At 41.5% G+C, this 16,557-nt stretch overlaps 1 protein-coding gene across 1 annotated transcript in view; it reads left to right on the forward strand.

The window, feature by feature from the left end:
- The window catches only part of LOC110288938 (dynein axonemal heavy chain 7-like), a 326,234-nt gene that overhangs the window by 19,925 nt on the left and 289,752 nt on the right, over positions 1–16,557 (forward strand). The window contains exons 5-7 of the mRNA XM_085837019.1: positions 807–954; positions 9,730–9,817; positions 11,156–11,336. Coding sequence (XP_085693145.1) covers positions 807–954; positions 9,730–9,817; positions 11,156–11,336 — 417 coding nt within the window. The remainder of the gene's footprint in view (positions 1–806; positions 955–9,729; positions 9,818–11,155; positions 11,337–16,557) is intronic.

The raw sequence follows: 16,557 nt of genomic DNA on the forward strand, positions 1-16,557 counted from the left end.
CAAACTTGGGAAAGGTAACTTCTGGTGGCTACCACTGGGTGGGACCTTATGAACCCACCCCTCTTCAAAAGTTGATGGACCTTCCCTTTCCAAACCTTTTTTTCTAAGAATGTCCTAAGTTGTGGATAATGTTTCCAAATTAGTCACCTAAACAAGATCTTTATTCTCGGGCCTGAAAGGCTAATAACTCAGTCAGTAAACATGAGGACTATGGACCTGAGTTCCCTCTCCACATCCACAGAAAAGGCCAGCGGTGGCTGTGTGCCCTTACAGGCTCAGTGCTGCGATGAGATAGGGGGATTCCTGACGTTGGCTAGCTGGTTGGCTAGCCAACCAGCCTGACCCAGGAGCTTCAGGTGACAAAGACCAGCTTCTGCACAGGTGTGCACCCAGAGATGCATATGGACATCTTTAAACATTTTAATGTATAAGCACTTATTAGATGCATGCTTTGAAACCAGGGATCTTTTACATTTTTCTTGAATAGTGTAAGTTTGTTTTTATCATAGTCTAAATTTTAATCCTTTTAAGAGACTCTAATGCAAATGTAACTGAAAATATTTATTACATTTATCAAAGCACCACACAGTTCAACAATATTCTTAAAATAATTAGAGTATTCCATCATGGTGACTTAAAGTAGGCATTTAATATTTTTTGTAGTAAAACAATATACATTAGGATTCTTTGAGATGAGAATGTAAAGTATGGAATATTTTTCTAGATGGTGCAGCAGCATCTTTCCTAAGGACATCCATGCTTTACCTTACCTTTTACATGAACAACTGTTGCCTTTTAAATTTAAGCTCAATACATGGAGCACTACCGGAGAAAAGGGAAACTTCTGGACCAAATTGATGATGACCGTTCTGCACCATCAACTTCCAGATCAAAGGTCAAATCTCCACAAAAGGAGAGAGAGAATCTCAGAAGCACCCTTGTCAAAGTCATTATGTGAGTGCTGTAAGCTACCTGCATGTTACCTCAGTAATAACTGGGAAGTAATAACTGAAAATAAAACCACCCGTACATCTCTAGGGGGTTCCTCCAAGCCTTGTTACGGGGAGGTTAGTGTAAGAATAGATAATGGGAGAGTTTGAGTCTACCCCGGTTAAGTATGTCTCACTTTTAAATAGTGAAAGGTGCCTGTGCTACTATGTGATGTCAGCCAAGTGAGCAGGGATTAGGTGGGAGTGCTGGCTGTCATCATGGTGGCTGTGAGAGGATGTGGCCTCTCATCCCCATGTTGTCTGTTCAGGTGATATGATGACTTTTGTGATGTTGAAGGTCTCCTCATGTGGAAGGGTGAACATGCCTGGATTTCAGAGCCCTCCATGAAGAGGGGTGGAGGCTCTGATGATCCCACCTTTGCCCTGTTCTCACACAGCTTTGTGGAGGTTGTTTGGTGCCCCTCTCTTGCTTCATTCTGACTCTCAGGGTACTAACATCTACCCATGGAACACATAGGACTCATGACCTATTGTGGTAAGTGGCTCAGTCAGAGAAGGCCACTTATTTCTTCCATGGGCCATTTCTCTACCTGGACCTCTTGAGGGGAACTGTGGGTACTAAGAGCTTACGAAGAGCAAGTGGAGGTGTGTGTGTTCTCACAGTGCATGTGAATGTGCTTTCTGTTTGTTTGTTTGATTGATTGATTGATTGATTGATTGATTGATTGATTTCATCCAGGATCTTACTATATAGTCCTGGATAGAGTCAAATTCATAGTCCTGCCTGTGTCCCTCAAGTGCTGGAGGAAACACAGGCATGTGCCATTGCATTTAGTCTAGAGTGGTTTTGAGTTTGCTGTTGTTGATGCCATAAGAATATTGGCATCTTGGGGCACTTGCATCACTTTTATTGTTTTCTTTGCATGAGCTCACTCAGATCAGCTGGTGTCAAATCAACACCAGATCATTAGGAGAAAGAGCCCAGAGTTACACACTTGTAGAAGAAATGTTCCTCACCCCTATTTCTGGTATTTCGGGTTGAACCTAAGGCATCATGCTGTATTGCAATGTATTGTTGAAGCACAAACACAATTCTCTTTTAATTTTTATTTCAAGATAGTGTTTTATTATTTAGCTTAGAACTTGGCATCATTTTTACATCAGCCTCAGTAATAGCTAGTACTGTCCACATGTGCAATAACACCTGGCAAGAAATAGGATCTTGTTTTGCTCCTTCCTACTCTTTGAGCCCTCCTCTTTCCTTCCTCTTTCCTCTCCTCCTTTACCTGGATGGATTAGATATAACAATTTTACATGCATAAAAATAGCAGCACTTAGTGAGTAAATGATCAGCTCTTTGGAAAGTTACTGGCCAGCTCTTTGGAAAGTGATCCTGTTTGCTTAGCTTGGTCCTCGTGCAGTGACTAGAAGGGCCCCAGTCAAACCCCACAGATACCAGAGCATGGGGCGGCTGACAAGAGCTTCCTTGATGCAACTTCTTTTAATTTCTAGGCCTCATTTAAAAAGGAAAGAAAGAAGAACACATCTTGGGTTTCAGTTTGATATAGGGTCTCAGTCTGAGTTCTTCATTTCATCAGGCTTATAGAATTATCATCTTCCTCACTTGAGTGTGAAGACCCGAGGCCCCAGCCACATAAGCACAGCTATAATCTCAGTATTTTTGCTAGATCTGCCTTGACATATTTTCTTTTCAATTTAAAAAATGTATAATTTTCCCATTTCCTCCCTTCACCGTCTCCCATTCCCATGTCTTTTTCCTTCACCCCTTCCATGCTCCCACCCCAATTTCTTTCAAATTTGTGAAAGGCTTTTTTTCTCTTGATTATTATTGTTTTACACACACACACACACACACACACACACACGGAGTTAAATAGAACCTGCTGTGTCTGTTTACTGTGTGTGTATGTGTGTGTGTGTGTGTATGTATATATATATATATATATATATATATATATATATATATATACATATATTCTGTATATATGATTTCAGGGCTGGCCAACAGATACTAGATAACCAACTGGGAGTTTACCCATAGGAAAGACACATTCTCCCTTCTTGGTTGTTAGTTGCCTGTAGTTCTTTTTCTAAGGGTAGAGCTTTGGTGAGATTTCTCTCTTCCATATTAGCATATCCATTGGTATTGTCATTGTTAAAATCTTGTTTAGGCAGCCATGTTGTTGAGGTGTCATGGATATAACTTCCTGTCATCTCTAGGAGATACAACCTCATAGCAGACTGCCTAGTCCTTTGACTCATACAGTCTTTCTTTCCCCCTTTTCTCAGTGTTCCTTGAGTTTTAGATGCACGGGTTGTTTTGTACATCTATTTATCAGTACTCTGTACTCCAGGATCAATTGATCTTCACATTGTGACTAGTTATGGTTTTCTGTTACGATCTCTGTCCATCTTACTCTGTCTGGGGAGTGAGAACTATAAGGCTAAGTGCTTAGAATGCAGTTAGTAATTATTCTTTTCTAATACAGTGGCAGCAGTAGGTTCTTCTTTGAGAATCCATGACCTCACTAGCCCTCGGCAGTTGAAGCGGTTTCTGGTACCAGACATGATTTCCCTATTGCTGAGCTGTCTTTAAATCCATTTAGGTATCTGTAGGTCACCACAGGCATGCAAGTGCCACTATTTCACCTTTAGGGCCATCTTGGCATGCTGGTTAGTGTTGTGGTTCACAGACATCACTACTAATGATTCCCCTCCCTTGGCAGCTTCTGTCATTATGAATGCTGATTCTCAAGGTGGAGACTTTCAGGTCAGGTCCAGCTGGGATCTTGGGAATCCTGTGTCTGAAGTGGAGTTCTCAGCAATAGGGAGTTACCTTTACTCTCTGAGAGGCAATTGATGACAGCATCAATAGTCTATGTTGCTTTGGGAGTCTATCCCATGAGCAACAACTTGAAAGATTCTCATGCTTGGTTCTGGCATTTTTGTTAGATGCCCTATGGCTCTTTTAGGGAGCATTGTCAGCCCAATGGCATTACTTCATCTAAGATATATAGGTAATTTTAGCCAAATGTAAAAGAATATGATTCCTTCAGGCTTTTCCAAATATTCCTACTGTTGTTTTTCCTGTACCCCCTTTGTACTGACCTACTTTTCTCCTTCCCAGTTAAAAAGCTCTCCCCACTTTTCCAGTGCCCCCTTTATTACATGTGTATCCTGCTATTTCCCTCTCTAGGTCTTCTTCTCCCAATGGTCCGTTTTTACTTAACTGGTGTCAGCAGTTTCTAACCTGGTTTCTCCAGGATATACACTCACAGCTGAAGATCTGTATCTGGGAGCCTGAGGTGAGGGAGGACAAGTGGGGTTTGTCTTTCTGGGTCTGGGTTACCTCAGTCAATACAATGGTGATTATCAAAGGTTGGAGAGAATTTAGGTGGATCATGAAAGGACACAAAGCATCAAATATACAGGAGGAATAAGAGCTATTTTTCCAGACAATCTTTGCAGAACAAGGGGAAGTAGAGCAAATAAAAACTATGTGTATAAGATCAGTGAGGTGAATAAATTTAAAAAGTTTTATTCTGGAAAAAAAGTATTTGAGTGAAATACAGTAAAAGGCAGTCCATGCTACTAGATTTAATTGTACATTGTATTAATAAGTCACAATATCACCCTTTGTTTAATATATACATCATTATAACTTTGCTTATGACAAACTTATCACTAAATTAAAAGACATACAATTACAATTTATAAACTTACTATGTAAATGAAGATGTAAGCTGACTTTATGGGGTGAGGGAGCTTCCTTCCTTTCCTAGGTTTTATTATAACTAGGTGCTACATTTTTGACAAATGCTTTTTCTACTGAGATGACCATTGGCCTTTCTCCTTTATTCTCTCATAGATGATACATTTCACTAATGGCTTTCCTAAGTTTCACTCAGTTACTGCATACCTTAGTCTATATAATATTGCTGGATTTTATTTGCTAAATTTGTTGGACAATTTGAAATTTATATTTATGTACAGAAAACTCAGTAGTGCACCTTTAACCTAGGTGGCAAGTTCCTTGGTCTTTGCTGTTTCCAGTTTGGCAGGGAAAGTCACACATTTGGACAGTTGGCTCCCCATTTCTGTGTAGCTGGTTCAGGTAGCTTTCACCAGCCTATCCAGAGTTCTTTATCTTCCCTGTTAACATGGGAAAGCAACAGTGTTCCTGAGGACCACCTGCCCAGCCTTTGATGATGCAGTAGTCCCCTCCCCAGTAACATTGCAACACAGGACAGGCAGGAAGGACAACAACTGGGTAGGGCTACATTGTGTCCAAACAATATTAGCTGAGCCTTCTTATTCTCATCCAAAGTCAGAGCAGTATTGATGCCTTCTTGAAGCATAGGTGATCTCTTCATGAGAATGGACTCTGCTTGTCTGCCTTTTTTTATGGTTGAAGCAGTGAGGAACTACATACAGTCCATGACTCAGGGAACTGGTATACTCTCTGGTGATTACAGAACATAGTGTTCCTGCAGCAGGCAGATGCAGTTGGGATACCTAACAAAGTGATGGGGGCCTCATTTGCTCTGGACATCCTATCCAGCACCCTAGTTCCCAGGCCCTTGTTCACAGAGAGGATGTGTAACCCTTTGGGTATTCAGCTTCTTCACAGCAGCAGGTCGCAGGCTCCGTCTTCCTCTCTTCTTCCTTTCCTTCTGGACTTGTTCCACTGGAGGAGAGAGAGATTTGCTGTTTTGTGATGATTTTTAAAGAGGTGAAATGTTTGGGCCTGCTGCATCATATCTCTAGCTCTGTTATCCAGTCTCTACTAGCCTCATAAAATAAATTGGGACTGTGACCTTTTTTCTCTGTTTTCTGAAGATGTTTCTGTAGAATTAGTTGGATTTCTTCCCTGACAGAATCCATTAGTGAGACTACCTGGACCTGAAATTTTCTCACTTTGAAATTAATTACTAATTTAATTAATTTGCTTGATATTGATCTAGTCATATTTTATATGTTTTTCTGGAGCCCTGTTTGGAACATTTTTTCCTTTGGGGTATGTGTTGCTCCCTTTTGCTATCTAATTTTCTGTGTAACTAGCTATCAAGATAATCTCATTTTCTGCCACCTTTGGTACCAGTTGACTCTGGGTGAGGGCCTTTCTGGAGGCACCAGGCCAGTTGCTTGCCATCCTCCTTTGAGAGAGAGACAGAAGCATTTTAAGCTGTCTGGTTCTCAGTGCCTGCCTTTTCTTCTTGTCTCCTCATAATCATGGGTTAAAATTATGTCTCTTCTGCTTTCACACATGAAAAGAAAGGGATTGCCGGTGCTATTTTGAACTAAAAATGTCTTAATTTTATAAAGAGTAAAATACCAACATAGTTATATTTTTTTACTTTTGAAAAATAAAGAATATCCTATTTTTCTTTTATTTTCTTTTAGTATAGAATAGAGTTTTTTTGGGATTCATGGAAAGGGAAATTGAGAAGGGAGTACAGGCAGAGAAAGATGAGGGGGGAGACAGACAGACAGACAGACAGACAGACAAAGAGAAGGAGGAAGAGGAGGAGGAGGAAGAGGAAGAAGAGGAAGAAAAAGAGGAGGAGGAGGAAGAGGGAGAGGGAAGGGTATGAGGGGAGTGGAGGGGGACTCTTTGGAAAGTGAACCCATCTGCTTAGCTTAGATCCTCATGCCATGGTTACTGGTCAGTCAGAAGGGCCCCAGTCAAACCCCACAGACACTGGATCATAGGGCGGCTGACAAGATGCAACTTCTTTTAATTTCTAGGCCTCATTTAAAAAGGAAAGAAAGAAGAACACATCTTGGGTTTCAGTTTGATATAGGGTCTCAGTCTGAATTCCTCATTTCACTCAGGCCTATAGAATTATCATCTTCCTCACGTGAGTGTGAAGACCCGAGGCCCCAGCCACATAAGCACACATTGAGAGAGAGCAGGGAGGGAGAAGGGGAGAGAAGGAGGGAAGGGGTCAGGGAGAGAGGAGAGAGAGAGAGAGAGAGAGAGAGAGAGAGAGAGAGAGAGAGAGAGAGAGAGGAGAGGAGGGGGGAGGGAGAGGAGAGGGGAGGGGAGGGGGAGGGAGAAGAGAGGGGGAGGAGGGGGGGAGAGGAGGAAGGAGAGAGGAGGAAGGGGAAAGGAGGAGGGGGAGGAGGGGGGAGGAGAGGAGGGAGAGAGGAGAGGAGGAGAGGAGAGGAGAGGAGGAGAGGAGAGGGGAGGAGAGGGGAGGGGAGGGGAGGGGAGGGGAGGGGAGGGGAGGGGAGGGGAGGGGAGGGGAGGGGAGGGGAGGGGAGGGGAGGGGAGGGGAGGGGAGGGGAGGGGAGGGGAGGGGAGGGGAGGGGAGGGGAGGGGAGGGGAGGGGAGGGGAGGGGAGGGGAGGGGAGGGGAGGGGAGGGGAGGGGAGGGGAGGGGAGGGGAGGGGAGGGGAGGGGAGGGGAGGGGAGGGGAGGGGAGGGGAGGGGAGGGGAGGGGAGGGGAGGGGAGGGGAGGGGAGGGGAGGGGAGGGGAGGGGAGGGGAGGGGAGGGGAGGGGAGGGGAGGGGAGGGGAGGGGAGGGGAGGGGAGGGGAGGGGAGGGGAGGGGAGGGGAGGGGAGGGGAGGGGAGGGGAGGGGAGGGGAGGGGAGGGGAGGGGAGGGGAGGGGAGGGGAGGGGAGGGGAGGGGAGGGGAGGGGAGGGGAGGGAAGGGGAGGGAAGGGGAGGGGAAAGAGGGGAAAGAGGGGAAAGAGGGGAAAGAGGGGAAAGAGGGGAAAGAGGGGAAAGAGGGGAAAGAGGGGAAAGAGGGGAAAGAAAGAGGGGAAAGAGGGGAAGGGAAGAGAGGGGAGAGAGGGGAGAGAGGGGAGAGAGGGGAGAGGAGAGATGGGAGAGGGGAGAGAGAGGGGAGAGAGGGGAGGAGAGGGGAGAGAGAGGGGAGAGAGGGGAGGAGAAGGGAGGAGAGGGGAGGAGAAGAGAGGAGGAGAGGGGAGGGGAGGGGAGGAGAGGAGAAAGAGAAGAGAAAAGAAGAGAAGAGAAGAGAAGAGAAGAGAAGAGAAGAGAAGAGAAGAGAAGAGAAGAGAAGAGAAGAGGCAGAGAGCTACCTTATTTTTCTTTAACTAGGGAAAGCATCTCCTACTCTGATTGCTTCAGTTCTGAATGAATGCCATTCTTCTTGAAAGAGCATGGCTACTCAGACTCACACAAGGATGCACCCATCCCTCTTTCCATATGTGATTAGCTGTGTGACCAATGGGGGAGGGATATCTCTTTTCTCTGACATTTAATTTCTTCTTCTGTGAAGTGGGGATAATTATGACTTTAAACAGTACATATGAGGCTTAGAAATAATGATTGTAAAACCACTAAGGGCTTGACTGGTGGTGAATAACTCTTATAGTTTCTGGTGAGCAGAATGTAGAGCTGAGGGGATGTTGACAATCTCTCAGAGAGTCCATAGTGGTTTCTACAAGCCTAGTGGTCTTCTTCCCTTCCGGCCTTAGTGACTACACCCTTCTAGGCATTATTCACACACAGGATGGTAGGAAGGCTGGCAGGATGGGGTTTCTGCACTAAAAACAACCACAAATGCCACTTACTGAAGTCATGCATTTAGAGTGGTGCAATGTGAACCCCAACTTGATGATCTGAAAACACAGTATTATTTTTATTAGTTCCTTTATGGGCAAGCAACAGCATAATGAGATTGCATTTGTGGTTAGAATAATCAATTCTTGTCTTCTTACCTACTTAATATTTTGAGGATCACCCACTACTTTCATATTCATATTCTTCTGTTTGGTAAAGATTTATTGATTACCTATCATCTATTAAATTAAATGGACTTTTCTTGCATACTTTAAAACTACAATATGATGTTCACTGAAAATAGTATTCTTTGAATTAGAAAAGACAAGTTGAGAGATCTATCCTGGGTTCCTACTTTAATATGGTTTCTTAGAAACATTTTCAATAAATCTTCAGCATCTGCTACTCAATCAGTAAGGGGGACAGGTGTTTTTTATTCAGTACCACTGATTTGTATCAGCAGATGACACTGGGCTCTGGACCACAATGCAGAAGTGAGAGCTGGCCCAGCACAACCTGTTATTTGTGCTGGAGCTGTAAACTATGCCTTTCTGCACAGTGGGGCCCCAGGAAATGTCAGCGTGGTTCATGTCTGGGACAGCTTTTGAACCGAATTACATCAATCACAGGAGTTTTATGCACATAAACTTAAAAAAGGCAAAGGAACAAATGAGTTTCTATGTTGCTTGGAATCAACGTGTATGTCCCTAGAGATCTGAGACAAGGTCTTCAGAGAGTGACTGTGTTTTCTGCAAAACAGCTCTTGAATTTTCTATTGTTATTTTATTTTAATCAGATTAATAAACAACATATTTTAGGGATAATACAAGAATATGCTTTACAAGTTCAAAGCAGAGAGAAATCAGTTTTGTAGTAGTGAAAGCAAATGAGCAAAGGCCACTGCAGAGGATGCTTCCCATGAAGTAGGTCTCAGAGAGCATGTCTAGTCATCTCTGCACACATGGAGAGAAAGGAGTACCAAACACACACATGGAGAGAAAGGGACACCAAGCTCACACACAGAGAGAAAGGAGCACCAAGCTCACACATGGAGAGAAAGGGGCACCAAACACACACATGGAGAGAAAGAGGCACGAAGCAAATATATCCAACCATTTATTTTTCTGGTGATTTAGTAGAGAATAGTCCTGATGTTTTTACACCCATGTTTTGTGTTTGAACTGTCGTTGTACCGTTCTGACTCATCTTTGTTTATCACTGTCTTAGGCAACAAGATGGTGGTTTAGAGTCTGATGTCTTTGATGAGAGCGGTATTCCAAAAGTGACTACTTCTGCAAGAGAGAAAGACATCTTGGTAACAACTCACTTCTGTCAGTAGAACTGCAAATAGAAGGAAGAACTCAAAATATTGCGTGTCCTTGAGATTATTCCGTCCTTTCTTGTGTATCTTTGTGTGTGCAGGAATGAACAGAGAGTTGTATCAGATTATTCTATTAGATTAAGCATTCTCTCTCTTACCACCTAAGATCTCACGTAAGCAATTCCAAAGCTGCCTGATCCCTTCCTAAAGTTTGTCTCAGTCATATATATCCTTATCCAACATTATTCTTTTATGATAATTTTTCTGAGTTTGATAATGGATATTCTAAAAAGCACATTAACTTATTTTAGAAGCAATAATTCTGGTGTTTCAAATGTATAAACATTTTTTAAATGGATGCATTAAGAATTATAACATCATAGGCTAGAGAGATGGTTTAGAGAACTGGCTGTTGTGCTGGACCCGGGTTTAATCCCAAGCCCTCACATGGCAGTTTATAACCATCTGTAACTCCAATCCCATGGAGTCTAACACCCCTTTTCAGATTCTATGGACAACATGCATGCATGTAGTGAACAGACATACATGCAGTCCAAACACATAACACATACAAAAAATAAAAGCATTGTGAATTTGAAAATATTTTGAATTTTAATTTTTGCCCCAAGTGCTGTGTAAATAATTATGAATAATTGAGAATTATCAGATTTTAAAGTGATAATTAACATGTATAATATTTATAGTACAATAAAGGATAGAAATGGGCTGTCTTAGTCAGTGTTTTACTTCTGGGCCTGGCATGGTTTTTGAAACCTCAAAGGCCACTTTAGTGACATACCTCCCTCCTCCAGCAAGGCCACATCTCTTAATCAGTCCTTCCCAACAGTTCACAAACTGGGGACTAAACACACAAATATATGAGCCTATGCCTTTCCTATTCAAACCAGCACAATTCAGTTCTGTTGTATGCTTCTAGACTTAGTGTAAAAGGATACTGACTTGAATGCAGCTTTCATGATTGACCTCTGATCATCAAACATAAAAGTGCAGAACTAATAATATGTTCCAAAAGTTTACAAACGCCGACCTGTAATTGAGCATGTACTCTATTCCATAGCTCATCTATTTGATGATGTAACTTTGACGCTTAAGGTATAGATGTGAACTAAGAAAAATTGCTTTGGCTTGCAGGAAATATCATTTTAAAAACTTAAGAGATCTCAAACAATGCTTATGCGACTTTCACAAAAGTGCTTTGTATTATTTATAAATACTTTGTTCTCCCCAGATGTATTTTCCCCTGTGGTTTTGTGTTTTGACCCCACTCTCCTTTACTGCAGTACTAAATCTCTGCCTCCTCACTTATCACAGAGGTATTACTACTACATTCGCCATGGAATTGATAGTGATCATGTGGCCCCATTGGAAGACTCTTGGCTGGAGCACGTATTACAATTGGTTCCACAGCATCTGAAAGTCATGACTAATAGCATCATGGTCTTGTCGGATGAGATAAGAGAGGATTATCTTCTTAGTGTAAAGAAATCCATAGGTAAGTTGCTGTGTTTTCTACTTTGAGTATGCGTTGCCTTAAAGGCAAGTTTTGAGTTGAAAGTTAACACCTAATTTTGACAAGTTCCCTTGGCTGATTTTGCTCTTTCCCACCTAATTGCTGCATTAAGACCTCACCAACTTTCTTATTTTTTTTATTTTTATTTTATTTTATTTTATTTTTAATTTTTGGCAGTTTTATTTTTTTTAATTTTTAATATTTTTATTACATATTTTCCTCAGTTACATTTCCAAAGCTATCCCAAAAGTCCCCCATAGCGCCCCCCACTTCCCTACCCACCCATTCCCATTCTTTTGGCCCTGGCATTCCCCTATATTGGGGCATATAAAGTTTGCAAGTCCAATGGGCCTCTCTTTCCAGTGATGGCCGACTAGGCCATCTTTCGATACATATGCAGCTAGAGACAAGAGCTCCGGGGTTCTGGTTAGTACATCATGTTGTTCCAACAATAGGGTTGCAGATCCCTTTAGCTCCTTGGGTACTTTCTCTAGCTTCTCCATTGGGAGCCCTGTGATACATCCAATAGCTGACTGTGAACATTCACTCCTGTGTTTGCTAGGCCCTGGCATCTTCTCACAAGAGACAGCTATATTTGGGTCCTTTCAGCAAAATCTTGCTAGTGTATGCAATGGTGTCAGCGTTTAGAACCTGCTTATGGGATGGATCCCTGGATACGGCAGTCTCTAAATGGTCCATCCTTTCATCACAGCTACGAACTTTGTCTCTGTAACTCCTTCCCTGGGTGTTTTGTTCCCAATTCTAAGAAGGGGCACAGTGTCCACACTTTGGTCTTCATTCTTCTTGAGATTCATGCGTTTAGCAAATTGTATCTTATATCTTGGGTATCCTAAGTTTTGGGCTAATATCCACTTATCAGTGAATACATATTGTGTGAGTTCTTTTGTGATTGTGTTACTTCACTCAAGATGATGCCCTCCAGGTCCATCCATTTGGCTAGGAATTTCATAAATTCATTCTTTTTAATAGCTGAGTAGTACTCCATTGTGTAAATGTACCATAATTTCTGTATCCATTCCTCTGTTGAGAGACATCGGGGTTCTTTCCAGCTTCTGGCTATTATAAATAGGGCTGCTATGAACATAGTGGAGCATGTGTCCTTTTTACCGGTTGGCACATCTTCTGGATATATGCCCAGGAGAGGTATTGCTGGATCCTCCAGTAGTACTATGTCCAATTTTCTGAGGAATCGCCAGACTGATTTCCAGAGTGGCTGTACAAGCTTGCAATCCCACCAAAAATAGAGGAGTGTTCCTCTTTCTCCACATCCTCGCCAGCATCTGCTGTCACCTGAATTTTTGATCTTGGCCATTCTGACTGGTGTGAGGTGGAATCTCAGGGTTGTTTTGATTTGCATTTCCCTGATGATTAAGGATGTTGAACATTTTTTCAGGTGCTTCTCTGCCATTCGGTATTCCTCAGGTGAGAATTCTTTGTTCAGTTCTGAGCTCCATTTATTAATGGGGTTATTTGACTTTCTGGAGTCCACCTTCTTGAGTTCTTTATATATATTGGATATTAGTCCCTTATCTGATTTAGGATAGGTGAAGATCCTTTCCCAATCTGTTGGTGGTTTTTTTGTCTTATTGATGGTGTCTTTAGCCTTGCAGAAGCTTTGCAGTTTCATGAGGTCCCACTTGTCAATTCTCGATCTTACAGCACAAGCCAATACTGTTCTATTCAAGAATTTTTCCCCTGTGCCCATATCTTCAAGGCTTTCCCCCACTTTCTCCTCTATAAGTTTCAGTGTCTCTGGTTTTATGTGAAGTTCCTTGATCCACTTAGACTTGACCTTAGTACAAGGAGATAGGAATGGATCTATTCGCATTCTTCTACATGTTCACAACCAGTTGTGCCAGCACCATTTGTTGAAAATGCTGTCTTTCTTCCACTGGATGTTTTTAGCTCCCTTGTCGAAGATCAAGTGACCATAGGCGTGTGGGTTCATTTCTGGGTCTTCAATTCTATTCCATTGGTCTATTTGTCTGTCACTATACCAGTACCATGCAGTTTTTATCACAATTGCTCTGTAGTAAAGCTTTAGGTCCGGCATGGTGATTCCACCAGAGCTTCTTTTATCCTTGAGAAGAGTTTTTGCTATCCTAGGTTTTTTGTTATTCCAGATGAATTTGCAGATTGCACTTTCTAATTCGTTGAAGAATTGAGTTGGAATTTTGATGGGGATTGCATTGAATCTGTAGATTGCTTTTGGCAAGATAGCCATTTTTAAAATGTTGATCCTGCCAATCCATGAGCATGGGAGATCTTTCCATCTTCTGAGATCTTCTAGAATTTCTTTCTTCAGAGACTTGAAGTTTTTATTATACAGATCTTTCACTTCCTTAGTTAGAGTCACGCCAAGATATTTTATATTATTTGTGACTATTGAGAAGGGTGTTGTTTCCCTAATTTCCTTTTCAGCCTATTTATTCTTTGTGTAGAGAAAGGCCATTGATTTGTTTGAGTTAATTTTATATCCAGCTACTTCACCGAAGCTGTTTATCAGGCTTACGAGTTCTCTGGTGGAATTTTTAGGGTCACTTATATATACTATCATATCATCTGCAAAAAGTGATATTTTGACTTCATCTTTTCCAATTTGTATCCCTTTGATCTCCTTTTGTTGTCGAATTGCTCTGACTAGGACTTCAAGTACAATGTTGAATAGGTATGGAGAAAGTGGACAGCCTTGTCTAGTCCCTGATTTTAGAGGGATTGCTTCAAGCTTCTCACCATTTACTTTGATGTTGGCTACTGGTTTGCTGTAGATTGCTTTTATCATGTTTAGGTATGGGCCTTGAATTCCTGATCTTTCCAAGGCTTTTATCATGAATGGGTGTTGGATCTTGTCAAATGCTTTTTCCGCATCTAACGAGATGACCATGTGGTTTTTGTCTTTGAGTTTGTTTATATACTGGATTACGTTGATGGATTTCCATATATTGAACCATCCCTGCATCCCTGGGATGAAACCTACTTGGTCAGGATGGGTGATTGTTTTGATGTGTTCTTGGATTCGGTTAGCAAGAACTTTATTGAGGATTTTTGCATCAATATTCATAAGGGATATTGGTCTGAAGTTTTCTATCTTTGTTGGGTCTTTTTGTGGTTTAGGTATCAGAGTAATTGTGGCTTCATAGAATGAGTTGGGTAGAGTACCTTCTGTTTCTATTTTGTGGAATAGTTTGTGAAGAACTGGGATTAGATCTTCTTTGAAGGTCTGATAGAACTCTGCACTAAACCCATCTGGTCCTGGGCTTTTTTTTAGTTGGGAGACTATTAATGACTGCCTCTATTTCTTTGGGGGATATAGGGCTGTTTAGATCATTAACCTGATCTTGATTCAACTTTGGTACCTGGTATCTGTCTAGGAACTTCTCCATTTCATCCAGGTTCTCCAGTTTTGTTGAGTATAGCCTTTGGTAGAAGGATCTGATGGTGTTTTGGATGTCTTCAGGATCTGTTGTTATGCCTCCTTTTTCATTTCTGACTTTGTTAATTAGGATGCTTTCCCTGTGCCGTCTAGTCTGGCTAAGGTTTATCTATCTTGTTGATTTTCTCAAAGAACCAGCTCCTTGATTGGTTGATTCTTTGAATAGTTCTTCTTGTTTCCACTTGGTTGATTTCACCCCTGAGTTTGATTATTTCCTGCCATCTACTCCTCTTGGGTGAATTTGCTTCCTTTTGTTCTAGTGCTTTTAGGTATGTTGTCAAGCTGCTAATGTGTGCTCTCTCTAGTTTCCTTTTGGAGGCACTCAGAGTTATTTGTTTTCCTCTTAGAAATGCTTTCATTGCGTCCCATAAGTTTGGGTATGTTGTGGCTTCATTTTCATTGAACTCTAAAAGTCCTTAATTTCTTTCTTTATTCCTTCCTTGACCAAGGTATCATTGAGAAGAGTGTTGTTCAGTTTCCACGTGAAGGTTGGCTTTCTATTATTTATTTTGTTATTGAAGATCAGCCTTAGTCCATGGTGATCTGATAGGATGCATGGGACAATTTCAATATTTTTGTATCTGTTGAGGCCTGTTTTGTGACCAATTATGTGGTCAATTTTGGAGAAGGTACCATGAGGTGCTGAGAAGAAGGTATATCCTTTTGTTTTAGGATAGAATATTCTGTAGATATCTGCCAGATCCATTTGATTCATAATTTCTGTTAGTTTCACTGTGTCCCTGTTTAGTTTCTGTTTCCATGATCTGTCCATTGGTGAAAGTGGTGTGTTGAAGTCTCCCACTATTATTGTATGAGGTGCAATGTGTGCTTTGAGATTTACTAAAGTTTCTTTAATGAATGTGGCTGCCTTTGTATTTGGAGCATAGATATTCAGGATTGATAGTACCTCTTGGAGGATTTTACCTTTGATGAGTATGAAGTGTCCCTCCCTTTCTTTTTTAATGACTTTGGGTTGGAAGTCAATCTTATCAGATATTAGAATGGCTACTCCAGCTTGTTTCTTCATACCATTTGCTTGGAAAATTGTTTTCCAGCCTTTCATTCTGAGGTAGTGTCTATCTTTTTCTCTGAGATGAGTTTCCTGTAAGCAGCAAAATGTTGGGTCTTGTTTGTGTAGCCAGTTTGTTAGTCTATGTCTTTTTATCGGGGAGTTGAGTCCATTGATATTAAGAGATATTAAGGAAAAGTAATTGTTCTTTCCTGTTATTTGTGTTGTTAAAGTTGGCATTCTGTTCTTGTGGCTGTCTTCTTTTAGGTTTGTTGAGGGATTACCTTCTTGTTGTTTCTAGGGCGTGGTTCCTGTCTTTGTATTGGTTTTTTTCTGTTATTATCCTTTGAAGGGCTGGATTCGTGGAGAGATAATATGTGAATTTGGTTTTGTCGTGGAATACTTTGGTTTCTCCATATATGTTAATTGAGAGTTTGGCTGGGTATAATAGCCTGGGCTGGAGTTTGTGTTCTTTTAGTGTCTGTATAACATCCGTCCAGGATCTTCTGGCTTTCATAGTCTCTGGTGAAAAATCTGGTGTAATTCTGATAGGCTTGCCTTTATATGTTACTTGGCCTTTTTCTCTTACTGCTTTTAGTATTCTATCTTTATTTAGAGCATTTGTTGTTCTGATTATTTTGTGTCGGGAGGTATTTCTTTTCTGATCCAGTCTATTTGGAGTTCTGTAGGCTTCTTGTATGTTCATGGGCATCTCTTTCTTTAGATTTGGGAAGTTTTCT

Source organism: Mus caroli, unplaced genomic scaffold, assembly GCF_978045245.1.
Source record: "Mus caroli unplaced genomic scaffold, Mus_caroli_1 scaffold_1, whole genome shotgun sequence".
Lineage (NCBI taxonomy): Eukaryota > Metazoa > Chordata > Mammalia > Rodentia > Muridae > Mus > Mus caroli.